Raw genomic sequence first — 25209 nt, forward strand, 5'->3', positions numbered from 1 at the left:
CTGTACTGTAGTAGATATGCAAAAAATCCCGAATAAATTATAGAAATCAATCGGGAGTAAAACGGCCCCATCTCAAGGACCCAAACTAAAGGTCTTTTCATTATTTTATTTCCAGAGTCTCGCACAGCGCCAAAGTGAACATCTATGGATTGCCTTACATACGCGAAATGCCAAAAATAACAGGCATTTCTGGCTCTGATTTGATTGTTAAATGTCCCGTGGCTGGTTACCCCATCGATAAAATTCACTGGGAGCGAGGTGAGCTATACATATGTACATATAAACGAAAATATATAAAAATAAAAATCCATATATGTATATGTATCTTTGTACCCAATCTGATATGCGATGCGATGTGTGGCATATATATGGTTGCATATGTGATATCTTTTTTGGTCATGATGTTTCGCTTTATGCTTATTTGCCTTTTGGCCAGTTGTTTGTTATTAAAAATGGTATGTTTGTTATTGCGCATATCAGTGAAAATTATTAAAACTGCAAAACAAACGTTATTCTTTCGAAGCGCAGTTTCTTTCGGTTTCAAGCGAAATAAATTTAAATTCGAATAACCGCGTTTTTTATTATTATTAATTATTATCTTTGCACGCTCGCATGCGAGTGTGTTAACATATATTCTTGTTTATGGCATATACTATACGTATCCAAAAAATGAACAACAGTCATTTGAGTTTGAGGTGAATAAATATTGAAACATGAAGTGAATTAAATATGAAGTTTACATTTCAAGGCTGTCAATGCATTTTCTTAAATGTTTGAATATTCAAAAATATTAAAATACCTGCAGGTATTTCATTTCAAAGCAGTTGGCATTCAGATAAACATTGAAGTATTTCCCCAAGCTGAATCAATAAATCCGCTTTCATTTTGCTTATTTCTTGAACAAGTTCTCCTTTTTCACTGGTATACGCAAATAAATAAGCTGTGCCAAAAAAAATAGAGACACCGAATGCTATATGACCAGTCATAAATCGCATAACTTTGTTTTATGCGAGCAGCCAAATTAATTGCCAACCTCTTTCCGCTTTCTCCCATTTCTCACGCTTTTTTCTTGCTTCAAAATGGCAAAAAAAAAAAAAAATGAATCAAATAAAAGATGGCCAAACGCTGCCCATAAATCGCAGGCAGCGTGCCTACAACAATGGCACCTTAATTATCGAGCAACTGCAGCGCCTCGAGGATGCGGGCACCTACACGTGCATGGCGCAGAACAAACAGAAGCAAACATCCCGCCGGAATGTGGAGATCCAAGTGCTGGGTGAGTTCCTCTTTTCCGATATTTAAAATTTGAAAGCTCCAACTGGAGGTGGAGATGGAGTTGCAAGCTGGATGCTGGAAAAAGCCGCTGCAGCTGCTACAATGAAACTATTCCAATTAGAGTGGCGAGCGAAACTATGCAGCCGCAACAGCAAAAGCAACAGCAACTATTTTCCCAGTTAATGCACATGCAGGCTGTGGGTGGTGGATGGTGGCTGGTTTGGGTGGTTTGGGTGGTTCGCGGGCGGTTGTGGGCGGCCAGTAGACCCACAATGGAGTCATTGACTTTTGTGTTCTGTCTGCGGCAACTCCGCCACCACCACCTCCTCCTCCTCCGCCTGCTGCTGCTGCTGCTGCCTTACTCTTTATAATAATTCACTCGGCAGCTGTTGCCAAGCCGCAGTTGCATTGATGCGAGTGCCACGCCCACAATTGCCACCAGCACAGCGAACGCCTCGTATTGCCATCAGCAAAACATCCTTGATTATCGGGCTCACTGGGTTTTGTGCTCAAGCCAACTGCCATGGCAATTGTTAGCCGATTTTCGCGACACCGCCACCGTTTTTTGCCCCCCCATAGAAAACGGTTTTTTGGTTTACGACTGGTGTTTCATGTTTTATGGCTTCCTTCCGATTGCAGTGCCGCCGAAAATTATGCCCATCCAGGCCATGACGAACATGCTCCGCGAGGGAATGCGCGCCGCCATATCCTGCCAAATCCTCGAGGGCGACCTGCCCGTCAGTTTTCGATGGGAGCGCAACGGAAAGCCACTGATCGGAACGGGGTGAGTTCTTAAATATATTAACTTTAATTTTAAATAATGTAGGAACCATTGTAAAAATTACACTTACTGAACTATAAACACAATCCTAATCCTCGACAGCAATGAGGTTTTCCGCCGCCTGGATGAGTATTCCGCCAGTTTGGTCATCGAGCACATATCCTCCGACCATTCCGGAAACTACACCTGCATCGCGAGCAATGTGGCAGGTACGGAAAGGTTCACCGTACCCCTGACCGTGAATGTACCGCCCAAGTGGATCCTGGAGCCAAAGGACTCGAGTGCCCAGGCGGGTGCAGATGTCCTTCTGCACTGCCAATCCTCGGGATACCCCACACCGACAATCACGTGGAAAAAGGCGATTGGACCAACGCCAGGGGAGTACAAGGACTTCCTTTACGAGCCCACAGTGCAGCTATTTCCCAACGGCACCATTTTCTTCAAGAAGATCAGCAAGGAGTCGCAAGGACACTTCCTGTGCGAGGCCAAAAATAACATTGGTTCCGGTGTCAGCAAGGTCATCTTTCTCAAAGTGAATGGTGAGTAGGTTCCTGAGTAGTTGTGACAAATTAATAGTTTTATGAAATGTTTAAGGAACTGCTAACAAAGCATGTGAAGCTTGCAATCCTTATATAAACCAATTTGTTTTCAATTTTCCTTCTACAAATAACTTAAATTTTGTATTAGATAATATTGAAGTTCTGCACTACTTAAAATGGAATTAAGTTCAGACTGCAGATTGTGTAACTTACCTTGCCACGCCCCTTTTCTTGCAGTGCCCGCCCACTTCCAGACGAAGACCAAACAGATTTCGGTGGCCAAAGGAAAGCAGGTCCATGTGCAGTGCAACGTGCAGGGCGACAATCCCATTGACTTTAAATGGAAAATCCAGGCAACGCAACAGTATCTCGACGAGTCGCTGGATTCCCGGTAAGAGTGAATCCAATCCTGCCCACTTTTAGGGATTTTCCCATTCCTAAGTGTCTGCGTGTCTGGCGAAATCAATTCCAAGTCGATTGCAAACAACAAATTGCTTTTAATTAAAGGAGTTTTGTGGGGGCTTGGATTTCGTTTCGAGCTCTGGTGTTCTCAAGCTGGGCGGGGATACCAGCACTTGGCCAAGACCTAACTCAATTTTCACCAGGCAATGAGTTTTCAGTCCTCCTGTGTCTGCCTCATATTTTCGCAATAAGAATTCTCATATGCCAGACTCTAATCAAGGGCTTTCAATTCCCCATCGTATTTGCTGAGCACTTTGAAAAATTACTATTCGATATTGAGAATGCATTCTTCAGCGAGAATTTCATTGAATTTAAGTTTCTAAAACCAATTAATATGAAATAAAATACATCTAAACAACATTTGCCAATTATGAGCGCAACTTAAGGAGAAAAAAAATAGGTCAGATCAGAGTTTAAAGTACTTCTGTTAGAATCCAATCCAAGTCCTGAGTTGATAACTATTTTTTTGCAAGTATCCTCGCTCGAAGAACTTCACCAAGACCATCCCATGCAAAAGAAAACTTGTGCCTGCATTTGCCATTTAGAAATGCCATTTCCATGGCCCTATAGCTGCAGATTCAGTTCCATTTTAGTGCCCACTTGTGTCCTTGTGTATTTGTGTATCGTAAGTGTTTTAATGTATATGTATTTCCGGCTTTCTCTTTTCTTCCGGCCCACACCACACACCCCCCCACACACACACACACACCTGCCTTTGGCTTCGCAAACAACTGAATATGCACATGCGTTTTATTTATTTATGCCATTTGCACACGCACACGAATGCCACGTATGTGTGCCGTGCGCCTGTGTGCGTGCATGTGCGTATCTGTGTGCGCATTTCGGACTCGTACGTCTTCGTCTTTGTCAACAAAACTACAACTGGCGCACCAACAACGTGGAAAACATTGTTATAAAATTGCATTGCATCGCTCACGTTGCGCAAACACGTATCCACATTCACATTCACATCCACATCCACGTATCCGTATCTGCATCTCCATCTGCATCTGTGTATCTGCATCTGTATCTGCACCTGGCGTGCCTCTGTATTTGTATCCTTGCGTCCGTGTCTCTTGAATGCATTTACTTGCATATAAATCACACGACACACACACACACACAGCTACACAATAAGAGATCAAGTGCTCGACGACGGCATGGTCTCCGAATTGGGCATTTCGCACACATATCGCCAGGATACGGGCATTTATATCTGTCAGGCGAGCAATGCATTCGGACAGGTAAGTTGCAAGGCTGACACTTTTGTGTGGCACACGACACCGAGCCCCTGATATTATTATGTATCGAGTTGACTTAAATCAAACTGTCGGTGGACTAATGGAATTGGGCCGAGCTCTAGTTCATTTCGATCTCTATTCGCAACGTTGCCAGCTCTGTGAGAGCGATAAATCACCGGGATATACACAGAAAGATACATTTAAAATGTGTCAAGATGTGGTCTAGATATATATGAAGAGCACATTAGACCCAGGCATCAAAATCACAAAAATATCTAAATATGCCTAAAAGTCTATTAGCCTCATTAAATTATTTATGTATAGTAAATGAAGGAACAACTTTGTTGGTTTAAAAAAAAACCCAATATATAACATTTTGCTATTCAATTTTAAAACGATATTTAAATTATTTTACACGTTGTCCATCTTTGTAAGTCATATAATAATATTAATATTGCTTTTGCAAAGTCAATACTTGCGAATTAAAGAAGCACACAAGTTTGTCTGCCAGCCTGCAGCACGCACAACTCACACACTGTCAAAAAAGTTTCGCCCCAGCCTCGTCTGTCTGCAAGTTGGTCTGGAGACCCCCTTTCCCCTTTCCATCCACCACCACTGCTGTTAACCTTAATTTATGGCAATTTGAATGAGACTCGAACGGCAGCTGCAACTGGCTGCCTGTCATGACTTTCACTGGGCGCAAATGAACTCTTAATGTGCCAACTCGGCCCAAGTCCATACCCATTACCACTATAATCGTCATCATCATCATTATTGTCGTCAACCGAATTGCTAGGCGAAATTGATACAAACCCATTCGATTTTCGATTTTGGCAGGACGAGATGTCCATCCAGCTCATCGTGCAGGAAGTGCCCGAGCAGCCGAAGAACCTCCGCATCAACTCGCAACAGTCGCGCAGCCTTCAGCTCACCTGGAGCCAACCCTTTGCCGGAAATAGTCCCATCGAGGAGTACCACATCTACTACAAGCAGATATCAGGTAGGAACAACAAGATTAAATCTGTTAGCAAATTATCATAAAATCTGAACTTGTTTAAATGCAAAATATGTAATCTACACTCCACATATAAAAATCACGTATACGCCAGATAAAAATATTACGTATCCGTCTCGTTTAACGGTTTCTCAAATTAACAATTTTATAAATAACAAAATATCAATAAACAAAAAAGAAATCAAAAATATGTTAAAAATATGTTGATGAAAAATCAAATCAGTTTATTTGATAATTGACTCAATTAATATAAATTATTCTCTGCAGACATCTCACTATTAAAATACACACATAATTAGATTTCTTTTCACCCTCAGACATTTGGCAGAATGCGGAGCACCTCACCATCGCCGGAGCCCAGACCGTGATCAACATCCAGCAGCTGCGACCGGCGAAGGCCTATCACATCCGCATGTCGGCGGAGAACAAGCTGGGCGCCTCCGAGTTCTCGGAGGTGGTGCAGGTGACCACGCTAGAGGAGGTGCCCTCGGGTCCACCACTTGCCGTGCGGGCTGAGCCCAAGAGCTCCACGGAGATCTTCGTAACCTGGGATGCACCGGAGCGGGATCACTGGAACGGCATACTGCTCGGCTACTACGTGGGCTACCAGATGTCGCTGACGCCCGAGGACAAGGAGGTGAACCCCACGCAGGGATTCAGCTTCAAAACCGTCGAGGTGCGCTCCCATTTCGGTGGCGAGACGGTGCTGGCCAATCTCAACAAGTTCACCCAATACCACGTGATTGTGCAGGCCTACACGAGCCAGGGCAGCGGACCACCGAGCAAGGAGATTGCCGTGCAAACAATGGAGGACGGTGAGTGTTGGAGGTGGGATGGGGCAGTGGGGTTACGTTGGGCTCACATTGATTGCTTTTGTTAATTGGCCGTACACGAATTTTGACCTGGTCCACGGCTGGGCGACCTGTAGTCAGACTTCGAGAGGCAATCCCCGATTCAGCATGCACTCAGAAAAATCAAGAAAAGAAACATGTGCTTGAACTTCAAAACTCGTTATTTTTTAAAGAAGACTAACTGATAGAATTTAGGGTAAAATTTAATGACTCATCACAACTCAATCAACATACAAATTTCTGTTAGTGTAAGAAAATCGTTTAACAAACATTTTTCCCTCTTACACAGTTCCCTCATCGCCGCCTGAATCGCCGCAGTGCGATGTCCTGGGCTCCACTTCGATCTATATCACCTGGTCACCGCCGGACATTGATGGCCAAAATGGAAAAATCAAGGGCTATAAAGTGTTTTACATATCGGTGGACGAGCTGTACGGTAAGTTCGCCTCGAAATTACCCCAGATACAGTACCTTATTACTTTTTGCATTTGAAAGGCCATTGTGGAATGGAATGAGCTAATATTTGTGTAATTTTCACAAAAATTATGATTTTGATGAAACTCGTTGTTTTCTTACCATTATGCATAATTTGCAATTAAACATCTCATCAGCAATAAACTGCGGCAGTTTCATTTGGATTCCACTGCATTTATGCCACGATGGCAGCGATGGTCAATTACCACGCTGGAATGTGACCAGAATGCTATCGACCGAAACGACCGCCCCTTGGCCAACTTATTTTTGAAATTTATGTCACTCGGCAATTAATTAGCCCACTTCATGGTCCTCATATTTCCAATCAGTGCTAATTGTTCTCGTCTCTCCTTCTCCTTCTCTTACCGCCTGCTGCTGCTTCATCTGTTCCTGTTCCTGCTTCTGCTCCTGCTGCACTGCCTCGGATACACGTGCTCAGAAACCGATCCGGAGGTTGTCAAGTCAACAAATCAATACGTCACCATCGAGAATCTGCGCAAATACACCAACTACACGGTCTGGGTTTTGGCTTACACCAAAGTAGGCGATGGCATGAAAACCAAACCGTTTTATTGCCGCACCCACGAGGATGGTAAGTGGCGTTCGGTTCAATGAACGCAAACGAGGTGCGGCACACCCCCCATTCCCATCCAGCCATCGAACCCATCGCGCCATCCTGCCCAGCCCTGCCCTGCTCTGCCCATTCCCCAATCCTTGCCAGCCACCTCGATTCGTTGTCGTTGCCGCGCCGGCAATTTCCATGCAACACCATGCACACTCCCATTTGCTGACATATACATTTATTCATATACCATATATACGTTCATTTATTTGTGCAATCGCAATCGCGGAATGCAGTGCCCTCGGCCCCGCAGGCCATCAAGGCGATACCCGCGTCGAGCTCAAAAATCATAATATCCTGGCTGCCACCCGACCTGCCAAATGGTGACATTGTGAGTATATTTTTGGGATACACCCTATGGGGGGACATTATCATTGGACTATTGGTGAGGGCAGTCTGGACAAGGTCAGCCCTGTCAGGATCTATACGAATATTTGCACAGTAATCTAAGTAATATTATTATTCGGCAAAGTTAGGATTCTCTGAAACTGCATTAAACTTTTTCCTTAATTTATGAATTTAATCCCTCGACCCGTAATTTTTCAGACCGGCTACACCTTCTACATGTCCATGCTGGAGGGTGGACGCGAGGAGGGCACCCACAAGCGCCTCCTAGGTCCCTTCGTAGAGATGCACGAAACGGTGCGCACCCAGGAGTCGGCCACGTACCAATTCTGGCTGACTGCCTCCACCAAGATGGGTGAGGGCGAGAAGACACAGGTGGTAACTGTGCCGCCGAACAACAAGGTGCCCGCCCGCATTGTGTCTTTCAGCCAGCGGATAGTCACGCCCTGGAAGGAGCATCTGGAGCTGCCGTGCCGGAAGGTGGGAGCACCTGCTCCGGTTACCATTTGGCGGCAGGATGGTCACAATATGGAGACGAGTGCCCGCAAGACGATAGCCAAGAATGGCACGCTCTACATGAAGGAGTGCCAGGCGAGTGATGCGGGCAACTACACCTGCAGTGTGGAGAACACCTGGGGCAAGGACGAGATCGTGTACAACATTGTGGTAAAGGTGCCACCAGAGGCGCCCAATCTCACGGTGATAAACGCCTACACGGACAGTCTGCTCCTCGAATGGATGGACAATAGTCACGGTGGTAGTCCCATCCTGGGTTATGTGATCAATTACAAGCGCGACAACGGGGATTGGGAGGAGCTGCAGGTGGACTCGAAGACCACGTCGCACCTGCTGACCAACCTGTGGTGTGGCACTCGCTACCAGTTGTACATAACCGCTTACAATAAGATTGGAACGGGCTTACCCTGCGACATAGTCAACTCCTACACGAAGGGAAATCCGCCCGTGCAACCAAAGCACTCCCAGATGATCACCAACAACTCAACGAGCGTCACCTGCTGGCTGGATTCCTGGGGAGATGGTGGCTGTGGCATCCTGTACTTCATGATCGAGTCCAGGGTTTATGGCCGATCCTCGTGGGCAGTGGTGTCCAATCACATTCCGCCCACTGAGCGGATATACACGGTGAGCGATCTCGTGCCCGGCACAAAGTATCAACTGAAAGTCACGGCACACAATAATGCCGGCTCCACCACTGCCATCTACAACTTTACTACACTGTCTACACAAGGAGGTAGGTTCTAGAATCGTGCTCTTCTCAGGGAAAACATTCTATTAACCTGTATACATTTTAGTGATTTATAACAACGACCACTCCACACCTGTATCCCACCTGAGCGACCTGCCCTTTTATGCCAACTTCAAGCTACTGCTGCCCATATGCTTTTCCCTTTTAATGTTGCTGGCTTTGATTGGTGCCGCTCTATTCCTCAGAAAACGAAGTAAGTGACCATTAAATGGAAATAAAAAATGTAATTAAAGGTCCTTAATTAAACCCAAAATCCAGAGCTAGCCAGCCAGGCCCGTCTGGCCAGTTCCTCGATGTCGGAGTCGCCATCGCTGGCCAATCTGCAGAACAAACAGAATCGGGACCAGCAGTACCTAGCCGTGCGATGCAATCCGGGCACCTCTGCTCCGCGGGGATCCAACTCCAATGATTCCGGCAGCTTTGGCAAGGCGGAGGGAAACGAGTACATCGAGGACATCTGCCCGTATGCAACCTTTCAACTGAACAAACAGACTTATAGCGAGAGCTCCTACAGCGGCAATGTCTACAGTGGGCCCTACCACTCGGTGCGCGGATCCTTTGTCTACCACGATGTCAAGCCGGAAAGCTACCACGTAAGTACAGTAAAAATCTTAAGGAGATCTATCATACCAGAAATATTTTTGTTAATAAATCTTATTTATTTAGTCCAAGGAACCGGAGTACACCAAAGTGCGGCGAAAAGTGGGTCGTCTCAGGGATCCTCATTCAGAGAGCCAAGGTAGCTATAACGTTCACCCCTCCTGTCATTCGTACAAGACCCAGTCCTACCGCCAATCCACTAATTCCATCTAGCTGTAAGCCAAATTGAATCATTGCTTGTCACAATTGCACCCCATACCATCCCATCCCATCCCATCCAGATGCCAATCCAAACGATCCCCCGTGCCCTTGGTTTAACCCATCTTTTTCTCATTGCTCTCAACGTTTTTCTCCACCCACATTCGTACATCATCTCGATAAAAACCAACAAACAACGTACAAATCCATCGAATCCGTACTAAACTTTTTAGAATCGGACAATCCAGGTTCAACAGATTCCGAAGTTAGGAAAATCCTAACGCTTCACATCCCAATTACAGAATATGACACACTCGGCTCCGAGTCCGACAATGATGTGTCTGCGCGCGCTCTAAACTCGGCCAAGTATCGAGCACAACGTGGTAAGTCTCCAGAGGAATACCTTGGATACCATTCTCTAGAATCCTTACTAGTTAGAATTATAATGGAAATGTAGTTTACTGCTAGTAATGGGGTACTTTGCACTTACAGATACTCAGGACGAGACTTCGTCCTCCTCGGAAACCACGCCCACTAGCATGACCCGTAAGTCGAAGCCGCCCTTCGCCGCCCGGAAGGGCGGAAAGCCCGGAACGAGCGGAAAGCGACACGTGCGAAGTTCCAGTGGCTATTCGAGCCACAACGAAGAAACTACTTTTAGGTAAGTGATCTCGTGAAAATGCCATGTGTCGATTGCCGCTACTTACGTAATCAGAACCCTGTACGTTTAGCATATCCAACTATCCACCAAACTATCAGGACCACATAAATCCACCAGCTCGTTTTTCGGATGCCAACGACAAGACGAAGACCCAGACGTCGCCACGGATGCGTGCCAATCAGAAACTACACCGGGAGGCTTTCCAGATAAATGTCTAGGCCACCAGGACTAAGGAAGTTAATTTTTAAACGTAAACTTAAACTGCAAGAATGTATAAACGGAAACTGTACAATTTGTTTGTAAATCCACCCGAAAACAAGGAGACAATTTCGAAATTGTATTGAAATTTCGACAGACTTGAATGAAATCCACTTCCAGCTAAAAGAAAATGAATTGAAATCCATACCTAAAGTCGGTAAATGAAATGCATTTCAACTATTTACAAAAGAGCGAAAAGGAAACGATAGTGAGGCAGTTGGAGATAAGTGAATGAATCGAATATTAAACAGATTTAGAGGCAAATTTGATTTTCAACGAACATCGGTTTTTGCGATCGAACGGATACAGCGCGAGAAATAAACCATAAGACTTATTTACACACTGATTATGCTTAGTTAAACTTGAAAAGCTGCGTAAGTGTAATGGAGATAAACTTTAAGAAGTTGAGGCGAGTGCAGACATGGAGGAATATAAATAAATTAATGTTATAGATCCTAACTTAAGCATTTAATGTATGATAAACTGAACTGCGGCAGGCCGCAGATGTGAAATGTCGGGCAAAAGCAGATAACATATAGTACTATAAACACATAATAATACTATAAACGAAGGGCCTTCGTGCCAGGCGATTATTGAAGAGAATGCCGAAAATCTTAGCATTTGTAGTGAATTATGGACATTTCGTTGAACTGCATTGTTTGTTTCCAGTTTTCAAGTTTTGCATCAGTTTGTAAGTGTTTGCGACCAGAATACTTGACAACTGTTAGCTAGTTATTTAAATAAATAAAAATGAAAATAAATTAATTTACGGGGATACAATAACACGAATGCATTCGGATAGTTTATGAAACTGTTGTACATAGCTAAGCGTCATACAATTACTTCTAAAATCGTATTATACAACAAACAAAACCGAGCATATGAACGTATTAAATGTTAGAGGATGATATTACCGAAAGCCAAACCAGCATGCATTTCCACAAGCCGAAACTAAGCGACCGCTCAAAACTAGACCCGATACCAACAATACCCACAGATATAGCCGAATATTTGCCAAATAGCATACACATCCGATACACAGACACTGCTCCTGTACCATATGGACACGCGATATACATATACATCCATATATATCAACTCTATTTTCCAATAGCTACTACAACGACAAACAACAACCAAGCAACCAATTACATGACAATATGACACAACAAGTACACACATATGAAAAGCATTAACGCGAAAAACCAAAGATTGTAAACGTAATTCCAGTCGTGGATGATAAACTTATAAAGTTGAAGTTGAACGAATTAATTAGAATCGAGAACACATTTGGCAAGGCAACTTTTCAGACTGCACAGAAAAAAAAACAAAAAAAAAAAAGAAAGCAAATTGTAAGCATTTAATACACTTCAACTGCAGTACTCGGTTGTAAATTTGAAAAAAGTGTGTTTTGGCACATTGCGATTAAGAAAAAGAAAAAAAAAACACAAGCAAGTTGTAAAATTACACACGAAAATTCTTCTAAAACAGCACAATTTATGTACATTGAAAATAGTTCGCGGAATCTATGGAAAACTTCAAATACATGACATGACATATGATAAAAAACTAAGTAAAGTTCGATCTTTTATTCGGAGATAACAGTAAGTCGCATTTATTTACACTTGACAGTTGAGTAAAACCGATGTTTCTGGGCGGGTATATGGGAATATATATACTCGTCTCGTACGTATGCGGATATACAATATAGATTCACACCAAAAGAAAAGCTTTCGTATATGTAGCTATGCATCCCTCACATCATTCTTGCAATTGTTGCATTTAAAGCATTTCCATAAAGATATACACTACAGATAGAAAGTTTTGGAACTAAGATCTATACAATGATTGTGTTTCACTTACACATAACTTACGGCTAAATAGGTTACACTATATCTTGGTTGCCTTAGCGCAGATACAAAAGGGGATTCTAACATTTCGCTTGGAGAACACTCTTGTACAGATGAACCAAAGTCGTGTAACTCAACGAATTGGTAATAAAATTGTAGTAAGGAGTAGCAAAACAGTTTTCAAAATATAGTTGAGGCCACAAACTGGAGGCTTATTAAGGATAAAGTTCGAGCCAAATACGTGAGACGATTCAGCTTTGATTGGTTTTGATTGCTTTCTTGCTTATGGCAAATATCAGAACATGATCGGCTTGTCCTTGCACTGATCTATTACGTATCCCGTAAAGCGCTTCAGAAACTTGGGATACTCGCGCTTGTACACGGCTCTCAGAGCACTCGCTGGCGCCCAGCCTCCAGGATTAACTGAATATGGAAAACCACACCAATTAAATGGGTTCATTTAACTCAAGAGCGAGTACTCACCAACAGAGCAGTAGGTTATTTTGCAGGTTAGATCGTTGCGATTTAGGGGCTGTCCCTTCACATAACCCTCGGGCAAATGGGTTTGGCAGGCCAGGATGACGGTCAGGAAGATCCGTACGCACTTTCCATTCTTTGACTCCTGCTTGGCGTACTCCGTCGAGTTGTTGCACACCACCCACATGTCCCGTGCGCCCGGCTCCAGATTGTCTGTGATCTTGCGCATGTGCGACCAAAATTGCGCATCCCGCTGGCTCGCCGGCCATATCCGCTTATGGGTTTGCAGGAAAAGCAGGGTGTCCGCCGAGATTTTTTCCAGGATTGTGCAGTCCTCCAAGGTGGCTATAGAAAAAAAGTTTAAGCAACAAGTTAGACAGCATCAACAGGTGAGTTGTTTGTTGAAAATTATGTTATGAATATCTATGCGCATGCCACTATTTCTTTTGAGCGTGCTTTAAACCAAAATAAATAAAGGGAAAACCCACTTTAATGCAATTACTTACTCTCCCAGTCATTTCGGAACTCGGGCATGAAGAAGTAATGGCACATTTCCCTCGCCGTCACGCCCTGCACCGTGTGATAGGCCTTCAGGGGATCCATGACCAGCCCGTTGACCTCCTCCTCGCGTTTGTACATTTTGATCTCCCCCTCGTCGGCAAAGATTTGCCAACCATTGCCGTCCTGGCCAACGCCCTCGCGTGCGTAGTGCAGTTGCTCCTTGCACACGCGATCGATCTGCGGGATAAATCCAATTATTGGCTGGTCGTTAGGGGGCCAGATTGGCAATTTCCGGTCTTACCTCCGGCCACAGGGCATGGCTGGTGGCCTCCGCACCCGTGCCGAACTCCTCGCGCGCCTCCTCGCCCTCGGCCACCGCCTCGTGTGGAACGTTGACCAGTGTCTGGGAGATCTGGGACTGCAGCTTCAGCTTGAAGCGCAGCTGCATGTCCTCCTCGATTTTGTCCAGGCCCGTTTCGACCGCATCGAAGAACTCATCCTCGGGCAATGTGGAATGTGGACCCTCCTGCAAAATTGAAAGGGAAATGTCATATTATACATATATCTCCATTAGCATCGAGCAAACTAAGTCAAGTTTAGCCCAAAAGCATCTTTGAAGGTTCAGCCTAATTAATTTTAATGACGAAACCGCATTCAATCCAATTGGAAAGAAATGGAACGTGCTTTGTATAAATTAATCGCCGACACTTGTGCGGCCAAATGGCCCAAGAAAATCAAATTTATGCTGTTGTTTTTTCGCCCATTCCATACCCTGACCAGTCGGCAGGCGGAGATTCTCGTAGTCGGCTGGCATGCGTAATTGGGCGAGCATAATGGACACAAAGGCGCATCATTGTGCCATGAATACGAAAGCAGAAGACCGCCAGACGGGGCTTGGTACTTGGTACTGAATCCCATTAAAGCAGTGGCATCTCTTGGGGAAAAACCACAAATAAGCTACACAATAATACTGCCGAAATTTAATTAAGTTGATCAATTTGCAAACGATATTATTTCTTTTCCTCTTAACAATCTGTTTTGAATTTCGAAATTGCTAAAATATTTAAAATATTATACTTGAGAGCGTCGCTTGGCTGTTCAAAGTTCGAGACCCTACAAGGTATAAGTCTGCTCCATTCTGTGCTAGCCAGTGTTCACTGTACACATTCTGACGTCTGCGACTGGCGCGTGTATCCCCAGAACGGCAACCGGCGGAAAATAAATGCCTCGAATGGAATTTGTGCGGAATTGAATTGATATTTATTAATTAAAGCAGACATGTGCGCAGCCAAAAGCGGTGAAATAAATACACCCTGCGGCGTAAAGTCGAGTGCATCATCATCTCGGCCAAGTGGCACTCGCAACTGACCAGCGATGAAGTCATGGGCTATATGCGTACTTATTCCTGTGGCGTCGCTATGTCTCCTCTTACCAGGCTCCTCCACAAATTGTTGCAGTTGAACCCAATAAAAGCAAAGAGGTATTCGGGCGGTAAAAATTAAGCTCCTTTTCAGCAGGAAAAAATCAGGAATCCCACCGCAAGAGAGCCAAAGAGAGAGAGAGAGGTTTGCGTGGCAGGCGAAAGCAGGAAAAGCGAGCGAACTTGTGTCCTGGCGAATCCTTCCGTCGAGCACAAGGACACAAAACAAACTGTTGCTGGTGACCCAAACGCACTGGCCAACTTGGCCAGGATGAGCGGAGCAGAGAGCAGGCCAAAAGAGAGAGCAGGAGAAAGCGGGCGACTGAGAGTAAAAAGCGAAAAGCGCGCAGAGCAAAAAGCTCCAATGGAAAGGATTTCTAGCATTTAAATAATAAATCAATTCGTGGGGTTCTTTGGCCACCGCACTTCAAAAGTTACAAACATTCAACAGCGAGTGGGTGGCCCACAAATGAGGCCAATTTGGTTAGAAAAAACCAACATCAACATTTTATGAAACTTATTTTAGGCAACATTACCTGCACTAAGAACAAATATCATTATTATAATTTTTAGCAATGCTTGCGAACTAAAACTCTTATCATAGTATTAGAAATTTAGAAATTTTTCAAAAACACGAGGATGTTAACATTTCTTATCAGCTATATATGCACATAAAAAGTAATTCAAAATTACTAAATGTGTCAACAAATTTTATTTTGAAGATATAATGAAGCGTTTATGGTTTATACTCCTTAAAATATTTCCATACGAAACACATATTATAAAAATATATTCCCCCACTCCTTTATGTAAATTATTTATGATTTTTATTCAGTGTACCTTTATTTTTTTAACGTTGCCCTTCTGAAATCCGCCGGAGCGCCAAAGAAATCGCGGCGAGGGCATGGCGTAGACGTTGTTTATAATTTTATAAATTTGTATATTTGTACAGCGATGCGTGCGGCGCTTTTATATTTGCAACATGAACTAGCATTTGCTACAATTGTGTACACTTCCTTATTTATAATAGCTCTTTGAATGCAACGCAAGAAATTTCACAATCTGCACACTCAATTAAATGCCACGACCAATATGAAAAAGAAACAGTTTCGTTTTGAGTTGTTTGCCTAGCAAATTTGTTTATGATTGCTACGTGTTGGCCACTCGATCGCTAACCGCCGACTGACCAGCCTAGCTCATAAGCCATAAACCTGACAGCCGTAAGCCAGGCTAAAAGCCACAGCTCAAAAAGTGAGCCGGATATTGAATGCTCTAAGCTGGAACGTATGGTGAAAAATCATGTAAATATAACACAAATTACCCCAATGTTTACTATATATTGTATATGTTTTAAGAAAATTATACTAATACTAATCAATTGTTCAATTAACTCGGGCTTTTCTAACTAGACTTCATATGAAGATCACTGAAGACGTAATAGTTAATATACCCGTTGCACAAAGTGCATTCTAGCGAACTGTTGGATCGTTATTCAACCTTAATGTCTGCAATATTGGCTCGAAGTAGATCTTAAGCTACGCCCATCTGTCAAACCGGCCTAAAGAAACCGTCTAGACGCCCAGTCTTTCAGCCTGAGTAGTCGCCAAGTAAGCGAGCCAAGAAGAACAGACAAGGTGAGCACTTACAATTCGTAGGAGTGCATCATTTTTCTAATGATATTGGGGACATATGCCATTAAAATGGAATTGAATGGGCAAACAAATGTAAGCGGAAAAACGATATTGCATGACCAATTCCAGATTAACAACGAACACGGGAACTTCGTGTCCGCCAAAATTCGGAACCAAATACTGGCATTCCATAATCGAATTGAAAATGCTTAAATAATATTCCAGCGTGTTCTACTTTCCTTGTATATGATGAAATATCTGACACAACGTCGAATCAGGCTGTTTATTTTAAGACGCCGACAAATCGCACGCAAATCGTTTATACGAATTTCGCGCCACTCGTTCGGCGATTGTTTGCATTTTCAGTGGGAACGTGTTTGGCCCCGATTTGAGCAGCAATGACCGTGAATGCGATTACGCTTTTGCTTTTACGAGAGCTGTAAACTTGGACTCACCTCGAAATCTGGGCCAGGATACGATAAACGCTTCATTTTCTCAACTTCGTCCTTGAGCTTTCTGCAAAGAAGAAACAACGGATTTTAACTTAGCTTTAAAATCATTTAAATGAATCAGCTTCAGAAATGAATGTACAAATGAAATATAAATACATTATTAATCCTTTTATAAATAAATGAAACCATGAAATAGCATGATACTTTTGATGAAACGTATGCAAATTCGGAAAACTTGGTTGTCAAGCAAATACAAAAAAGGCAATTGAAATTGCTTCTTCTTGTAGGAATCTATTCCGACTAGGTCAACCTACTTGCTCTGGTCCTCAGAACGTCGACGCTTATCTATTTCACGCTCCAGTTTCCGTTTCCATGACTCATCGCTCTCGGCGATGATTTCTAGGCAATGCTGCAGGGTGGTTAGCACGCCGGACGTTGTGGCCCGAAACGTGATGGATTCCCCCTGAGAAAATCGAGTGTTGTACTTAGTACATTGTGCATATACCAATGGCCCGATAAGTGCACTACTTTACCTTGAAATCGATGGACTTCAGACCGTCGCCCAGGTCCAATGGTTGGGCATTGTTTTTGTTCACCTCCGAGCAGGCGTCAAAGTATCGCTGCAGGGTCTCGATCTGTCCAAATAGTATATCCTTAAAGGTCTCCAGCTCGCCGACTTTTTCACGCAGGTTGCGCTGCGTCTTCTTCAGGCTTCCTCCGCTGGTCAGCGAGATGGTGTTCGATTGCAGGCTCATGGTGCTGCCATGACGGCGCAAGGAAGTCGTGTCCGTGCTGCCGGAGTCCGCCTTGTACAGCTGCAGCACATCCACCCAGTGCATGCGGTCCTCGCTGGTCTCAGCTCGCAGACACCAATTATTTAGGTTGTTCACTACAACATCGAAGCGGAGCTCGTCGGACTCATGGGCCTACAAATGAAAATTAAACTTGAACTTAGTAAGAGGCACAAAATAGGTACAAATAAACGGGTTATCTTACTTATATTTGAAACTACATTAATTGCTATTTTTATGGGAAAACTATGCAATGTATGTACTGAACCAAGGTTAAATGAGAATTTCATGCCGGTAATAGAAGCCAGTTATTAAAACGAAATACAATAAGTTCGACGAAAAAAAAACTAATTAACTTTGAATGGTTGATTATAGCGGAACGCAAATCAGTGGTAAACATGAAATCAACAAGGAAAACACCCGAATACAAGATTATTGTTAGCAAATGGAAATTACAGTGGAACCTGATGGAGTCAAAACACTATCGCCCAATAAGAGAAATGTGTGAAAATGAATTCGAATTTAAATGAATCACTTGGAAATAAATCCAATTATGAGTAATTTAAACTTCAAGTGAGCTGGTTTTACTGTAAAGTAATCCAATGAATGCAAAATTTCATGATCGATTAAATCGGTGATAATTATTATTTGAATTGTTGTGAAAAATTCTATGAACTAAATAAGGCTTCAATATCTTTGAATAAGATCAGTGTTTGCAAACTCAAGGCGAATTGATGGAAGGGCCGCTTCTGGTGAGTCAGCATTGTGTATATGCTTTTGGCAGCTCCTACAGTATAAATAGATAAGTACATACTCATGGCGAAACACCCTCCTAACACAACACGCCCTCCTGTCAACAGAAGGCCTTCTAGCAGCGCCTAGGTCTGAGGGGCACCCCACTTACATTGATGACTTCAATTTTGGTCTATTTTGGTCGCCCAACGTTAATTGATTGCGCTGCATTGATTGCGTCGCTCGGAATTGGATTGGGAATGGGTGTATTGGCTTGGGAATGGAAACGGAGACCTCAGGTGGTGGTCATCGTTGGTTAATGTGTCGCAAACACATGCGCACACACTCACGCCCATTACTTTTTTATTAGTCCAATTGAAAGCACTTGGTGGAGGAGCTCCCAGCTCCCAGTTCCCATCTCCCAGCCCCACCCTCTCTCTTTTCGGGCGTCCTACCTTAATGGTGGCCTTGGTCAGGCTGATGGCTCCGCGGCACCCGAAATCCGACTCCGATTCGGATTTATAGTATGAGAGTGTACCATCCTTCAGGACTATGTAGCGCGGCTGCCATCCATAGATGTAGTTCGTCCACTTGCTGAGATAGCCCCTCAGTTCGATACTGTTGTCCAGATACTCCTCCTCCTCGGAGACATCGCTCTGGGACTGGGATCCCGCCGCTGCCTCATTGCTCGACGGCGGCGATGCTCCCTGCGACTCCCCAGCGATCGTGTCCATCCTCTTCCAGCTCCGGAGTTTAACTGCCAAGTTATCTGTACAATGGAACGGTTCGGGGGTATCTTAATCAGCAGGTTGCCGCAGAAGATTAAAAGTATATTGCGCCACGTCCGCGCAATGTAAACAACTACAATGCCGGCTGGCACTTCGATGGGAGCTCCTATCGTGATAATCCAATTCAATCAGCGATCACATCGCCTGACTCACAGCACCGCCTTTTCGCGGTTCTGGAGCGGCAGCTGGCCCCCACCCAGGAGCACTCACCTTTCGCTTATTGATTTCCTCGACGATCCGCAAACATCTGTGCAACACGTAATGCGCTGGTTTGTTTGTGCGAGGCTTGGTAAATAAACGAAGAGAACTCACGACGCTGCTGTTTTTTTCGCTGCAAAACCAAAACAAAGCTGTCCTAGTGATGGCCTGGCGACCGACGGTTCCTTCGATAAGTCGTTAAGTTATCGATGTCTTACTTTCGATAGTTGGCGATAGTGTCTTTTTGCTAGTTTTAGTTTCTCCTTCTTATAAATACAAGTTTTGGATTTAAATCTACCCTCAAAAATGTTAGGAAATTAGTTAAGTAACTACATAAATACAAGCCCAGCGCTAATAACCGCAATTAAGTATATTACTTTCACAAAAAACATGGTATTGAATAATAACGTTTTTTCCAACTCTAGATGCCAGTGCAACCAGTTTAATTTGGTTTTAAACTTTGATTTGTAACTGCTGATAGTGTTGTGCAATGCAAGCAATTGTCTTTCATGGCGCCAGCTTAAATCTAAAAACGCAATGTTGTACATATGTTGGCCATTATTGCCGTAAGGTGTTAGTTTAATGAAAACAATTGTAAAACACCTTTCAAGGGAAATTTATTTTCTATTCATTTGACACGGTTTCATTTTTTTGTAAGGAAGGGATTATGCCACAATTTCAATTATTTACAGACCACTACGCAAACGGATACAAATCTAAGCAATTAACAACGCCTACGACTAACAATAAATACAATTCGTAAATAAAATAAATAATTATAAATTAATTAGTACACGTTAATTACAAGCAAGTGACTTCGAGGACGCGCTCAACTCAATCGTAATCCTAACATTTAGACGAGGTCAACAATGGGGGTTCGCATGGGAGTTGGTAATTGTTCTACATATACACATTGTTGTCCTGATCACGACTGGTGGGCAGCTGGATCACCTTCTCCTCATGATATTCCCCCACCGGTCTGTCTGTGGGTTTTGTCCTTTTCGTCTTGCTCGCAGGAGCTGGTTTGCTATACTTGCTGGACAAGGCTTTAAATATACTCTTCGGACAGTCCTTGAAGTAGGGAAAACATTCTCCTGGTGCCTGCTTTCCCTCGCCCACCTCCTGGGCTTGTACATAGTCGGGTACCAGGTCGGAAAACGGAGATTTGGTTACCCTATAAGAGAGATTTGTGTAATAAAGAATCACGGTTGAAAGGAGCGAACTACTCACGTTAAAAACAGCTTAGTCATTTCTCCAAAGACACCGAACTTCTCCAAGCTTCGTGAGTGCATCTCACAAATGGTTCTCAGCAAACAGGCCTTGCCATCCATACCAAAGGTGGATAGGAAGTCCTCCACTACGCCATAGAGCAGAACCCGCTCTCCGCCATGGAAAATATGCTGCAGTCCGGCTGGCAGCTCCGGATACTTTGGACCCTCTTCGTGTACCCTAAAGGGATGATCCTCGTTGCTTCTACTCCTCTGCTCGCTGAGATCCCTCTTCCTGCGCTGGACATGCAGATACCTCGCCACATATTCACCAACCATGTGGCCTGCCTCGTGACCAAAGGAGCGGGCGAACAGCGGCGGCAGATCCCCCAGAGGATTTTGGTTGTCTGTCAGACCCAGCTTGTCGAAATCAACTGTGGATTGAGGCAACAAAAATCCAAGTTAATTGATTAATCATTGGCATTGAGAGCTGTCTACGCACTGGTGACGGGAAAACTGATGGTCAGGTTGGAGAAGAATCCCTCGGGCGGATGCCGAACCAGGGGCAGGGCAATGGTTGGCACGAATGTCAGCGAAGTGCCCGGCGGCAGGGCCAATCTGCCATCATCCGTAATCCAGATGAGTCTCTTCTTGCGTATGTGCGGCGTATCCGGAGAATCGGCATCGTAATCCGGCCTAGCCTCGGCCTCCACATCCGTCAGCTGCGCTGCCATATCCAAATCTTGGCCAGCATCCGCCTGTCGATTGAGTGCCAATGCATTTGGACATAAGCTGACAAGTGGCAGAAGCAGTAGGAGGAGCAGGTGACTGCGTCGCGTTAACACCTTCTCCATGGTCATGTTGAGCGATGAGTGCTGAGATGGCAATTAAAAATGTTTATTGCAAAAGTCGAGAAACAACTAATAAGCTAGAGGCTTTTAAACAGAAGATCAACATAACCCATACATAACACTTTAGTTTTCTAGATATTCTCGTGTTGAACAGTTTTTCCAAGCTCGTTACTGAACATCCATTGAATGCTGTCATAATAATGATTAGATGCTGATAATAGTGATTAGAGTGCCAACGATTGATTGATCATTATTATAATGGAGATCCTCGATTGCTTTATTTTCACTGGGAGTAGGCAGCATGGCTAACTAATTTGATTGCTCCTGCAGAGGTGAAAACTCAAACAAAAGACTTAGGCAACGAACTCGACTAGACACGGAGTCCCATTCCAATTTCGACCGCCTAGCAATTGAGTTGGCAAAAGACTGGCCTAATGGCCATCATTATACAACAGTTGTATAACAGCAATTGTGGCGCACACATGGACTCACCTACTGGATCGCTCACCCCATTCTGCATTCTCAACTAGATTTCCCCTCGAAGCAGCCCCCTCGATTTTCATATTTTCAACTGGTTTCGTTGCTTGGAGCTCTATGTTTTATCATAGCTCATGTCGATTTTTTGGGAAAGCTCTTCCATACTTCTTTGCCTTCTTGGCATTGTTCCAGGTGCACTGACTCAAACCGTTAGCCTTGGCAGATTGAATTTCGATTACGACTTGCAGCTATGGCTACACATATTGACATCAATCGCACTTGCAAGAAGAATTGGCAATACGCGTGTGTATTCAGTGAAAGCATGTTAACAAATTGATTTATAAGTCTAAACGAAACCTGTTGACTCCAGAAGTCGATTTCACCCCGAATAGAATCTAAATGGAGCAAGACGCACTTTTACCGCACCACCAATGATGCAACTAAGCGAAGAACTTGCCACAGCCGGTTCGGTTTGGTTCGCTTTGAGGTAGGTATCCATAGATAGATGGAGTGTTTGCTATCCGTTAGCGATCCGGGCAATCATTAGAGCTCCAGCCAGATGCGCCGGCACTTTCCCAAAGGCTGCAATTTGATGGCCAACTGGGAGGTGCAGGTTCCAACAGCTATCTAGACCAAGGCATTCCAGCCTACTCCACACACTCCTTCAAACTCATGGACTTAATTTTCCAAAAGGTTTGACAGAGTTTCTCCCAATTTGACAACGTTACAACTGTTATAAACAAGATATCAAGCAGGCCGGTGGGCGTTTCTAGTGGTGCAAAATCTTTGATACATGTGTGGTGTCCGGGGAGATTCTGGTATTTGAAACTATGTCTTAGTGGGTGCAAGGAAACTTAATAAATTGAATGAAACAAGAAGGTGATAAGTAGTATAACCTTTACGTTTTCCACTATTTAATTACATAAACCTTGTAATACCTAAATCAATTGCCGTAATCTCTAAGGTTTGAAAGCTATAAACCACTTGAAAGTTATTGTGCCTAATGCCAATTTGAGAAGCACAAATGCGATTTAAAAAAGTAATTACTATTATATATCCCAGAGAACCGCTGACGTTTCCCTAATTAATATTTTGTTAAAAACACTCTTTAGCTTACCAAGCAAATAACTTGTCCCATCAAGTAAATCAATTAGCAAAACGCTGGGCAGAGTTTCTCTGCAATGGTAGCGCTACAAGGAAATTAGGCCTAAACAAATTCGGTGTCAAGTTGTCACTTTGGGCAGACAGGCGAACAGCCGGTGGGCGTGGCCAGTGCATATGAGATTAATTGCTGTGGAGTGATAGAAGTGAAATCGAAATGAGGCCACCATCTAGGCTGGACAGGGAGGAGGACGAGGCGGAGCAAGTGCCTCCGACTGGGCAAGTGCGTTGAGGAAGCGACACAACTGGCCCGGCCAGTATCCCCCCGTCCACTCTGCTCCACTCGTGGCTAAACCAAAGCAATCCACAGCAGTTGGCATCGACGCCTTGTCGGCGACTCTCGCTTATGGCCATGAATGGTGGCCAAACACATGTTGGCCAGGGATCATTTTGATGTCCATTCAGCAAAACTGCCTTTCAGATGAATACAAAAAATTACTAGTCGTCCAAATTTTGGTGAAAATTTTAGTGCTCATGTATAATTGTGTATTTCTCACTGTGTGACACAAAAAGGAATAACCATTAATATAGATTATATTGGAAAGCAATGCCTATTTGTAAATTAGGCATTATTTTAAAACGGTTGAATATTCGTTATGTTTAATGGCATCGCGACCTACATTTACCATCAGTTTTAAAAAGTGTTCACTGGGTTCACCCAAAAGTCGAGTGATGTAACCTAAAATGTCAGTACATTAAACGCTAAATATATGTTTATATATATTTAGCATTAGTTGTACAGCTTTCGGTAGCCAGTTTCATGTGCCGGGGGGTTACCCTTTGGTAAAAAAAAAACACAACCAGGCAGACACTAACAAACACGCAACAAATGTCAGGTGGGAATGCCAGAGAAGTGATTTGAGACAGAAAATGGAGTGGAGAAGGCGACAGAGAAATAGAAAGAGACAGTGTCCGAGACAGAGAAAAGCCTTGGCAACTTATGGCGAATTAGTGCAGCTGAGCTTTAATTGGCGCCTGCTAAGTATGGACGTATCCACGTCCGTCTGTCAGAATCCAGAGAGTTTGGCTTTAACGACAACGGCGACATAAAGAAATTTACTTAATTTTTGCTGTGAAACTGAAAACTGGGTCAGCAGGTGAGCGCTGGCACTTCGGATCGAATAATAATTTTGATTATTTCATACCCGATCGCAGTCAAAGTGACACACGCCGAAAAGTTCGTTGCTTGAGTCTTTCGTTTTAACGGGCACGTTGCACCCGCACTGCGAGAAATGGTGCTGAATAATTAATCAGAAATGCGGCAAGCAAAACAAAAACAATTGTTGCGAAAGGCAATTCCGGCGGAGGAAAGTGCAAGTGTCCACCGGATTTCGATTCGAATTGGATTTGAATGTGGATGTTCGTGCCTCGCATAAGTGAAGAAATCAATCAAAATAAGCGGGGGTAGAAAGTTGACAAGCGATAACGCCGGATGCATGGCAATTAGGTAATTGGGTTTTTGTTTTCCTTTTCCTATTTTTTTCTTCAGTCACATTTCGCTGCAGGAATCTAAAGCTTACATAATCTTTAGTTGTTTGGAAAAATCTACCAAACTGGTCAGGCTGCCCGTGTCCTAATTTCTGCTGGAAAATCCTCCTTCCTCTTTCCACAAAGTTCAATGCTAGAGATCAAGCGTATGTTATTCTACTAGGCAGCGATCTCAGCACGTTTTTCACTTTTCAAACGACGCTTGGCAATCCTTGTGGTCGAAGGAAAAGCGCTTCTCAAACCCTCAATGGATTTTACGACTTTGGTTTTCGATTTTTTTTTGGGGACACGATCCGACGACCGCGCGCGCAAACGTTTGAAATTCAACTAAAGCGGCCAGCGGTCGAGGCGAACGATAAAAAGCAACGACGAACGGGCCAAACTTCAATGCAAAAGTGAGGCCGAGAATTCCGAGGCCTTTCAGGTGGCATCCAGGGGGAAGTAGTCGGGCAGAAGCTACCCGCCAGCCAAAACGGCAAACCAGTCAGCCAGGCCAGCAAAAAAAATTCGTTTGATCTGGTCTTCGTGTTTCTGAGGAGCTGCTCTGTGTGAAGTTGCCAATTCGCTGTTTGATTTCCTTTTGCCTGCGACGAAG

The 25209-nt window shown here is 43.9% G+C and overlaps 3 protein-coding genes across 11 annotated transcripts in view; 1 reads left to right on the plus strand and 2 right to left on the minus strand.

Annotated features, from left to right (window-relative positions):
* Window positions 1-12162, plus strand: part of LOC117139613 (Down syndrome cell adhesion molecule-like protein Dscam2) — a 41504-nt gene extending 29342 nt beyond the window's left edge. For 4 of the 8 annotated variants that reach the window (XM_033302057.1, XM_033302060.1, XM_033302059.1 and 1 more), the window contains 18 exons: window positions 116-258; window positions 1115-1276; window positions 1915-2059; window positions 2159-2595; window positions 2833-2986; window positions 4184-4301; window positions 5136-5298; window positions 5613-6128; window positions 6454-6600; window positions 7078-7230; window positions 7497-7591; window positions 7807-8857; window positions 8919-9065; window positions 9131-9465; window positions 9539-9611; window positions 9904-10053; window positions 10163-10331; window positions 10402-12162. In XM_033302057.1, coding sequence (XP_033157948.1) covers window positions 116-258; window positions 1115-1276; window positions 1915-2059; window positions 2159-2595; window positions 2833-2986; window positions 4184-4301; window positions 5136-5298; window positions 5613-6128; window positions 6454-6600; window positions 7078-7230; window positions 7497-7591; window positions 7807-8857; window positions 8919-9065; window positions 9131-9465; window positions 9539-9611; window positions 9904-10053; window positions 10163-10331; window positions 10402-10549 — 4306 coding nt within the window. In that variant the 3' untranslated portion in view covers window positions 10550-12162. Of the gene's footprint in view, window positions 1-115; window positions 259-1114; window positions 1277-1914; window positions 2060-2158; window positions 2596-2832; window positions 2987-4183; window positions 4302-5135; window positions 5299-5612; window positions 6129-6453; window positions 6601-7077; window positions 7231-7496; window positions 7592-7806; window positions 8858-8918; window positions 9066-9130; window positions 9466-9538; window positions 9612-9903; window positions 10054-10162; window positions 10332-10385 lie in introns of those variants that run through there. The other 4 variants (XM_033302063.1, XM_033302064.1, XM_033302061.1 and 1 more) reach the window with 4 other exon arrangements.
* Window position 12163: 1 nt separating this feature from the next.
* LOC117139614 (ceramide transfer protein) lies at window positions 12164-19592 on the minus strand. 2 transcript variants are annotated; one of them, XM_033302066.1, is made up of 9 exons: window positions 19442-19592; window positions 18899-19212; window positions 17454-17846; window positions 17235-17383; window positions 16924-16984; window positions 13719-13943; window positions 13423-13654; window positions 12923-13261; window positions 12164-12862 (listed from the first exon to the last, which is right to left on the minus strand). In XM_033302066.1, the coding sequence occupies exons 2-9, from the start codon at window positions 19175-19177 to the stop codon at window positions 12735-12737; spliced, it is 1806 nt and encodes a 601-aa protein (XP_033157957.1). In that variant the 5' UTR covers window positions 19178-19212; window positions 19442-19592; the 3' UTR covers window positions 12164-12734. The 2 variants fall into 2 exon arrangements, with proteins under 2 accessions (XP_033157957.1, XP_033157958.1); XM_033302067.1 differs by lacking the exons at window positions 16924-16984; window positions 17235-17383; window positions 17454-17846; window positions 18899-19212; window positions 19442-19592 and adding an exon at window positions 15678-15758.
* A 453-nt stretch (window positions 19593-20045) lies between these two features.
* LOC117139523 lies at window positions 20046-24946 on the minus strand. The gene is made up of 4 exons (XM_033301885.1): window positions 24647-24946; window positions 21140-21512; window positions 20660-21071; window positions 20046-20603 (listed from the first exon to the last, which is right to left on the minus strand). Exons 2-4 carry the CDS (start codon window positions 21495-21497, stop codon window positions 20330-20332), a joined length of 1044 nt encoding a protein of 347 aa, XP_033157776.1. The 5' UTR covers window positions 21498-21512; window positions 24647-24946; the 3' UTR covers window positions 20046-20329.
* Window positions 24947-25209: the final 263 nt, after the last annotated feature.

This window comes from Drosophila mauritiana, chromosome 3L (assembly GCF_004382145.1).
Source record: "Drosophila mauritiana strain mau12 chromosome 3L, ASM438214v1, whole genome shotgun sequence".
Lineage (NCBI taxonomy): Eukaryota > Metazoa > Arthropoda > Insecta > Diptera > Drosophilidae > Drosophila > Drosophila mauritiana.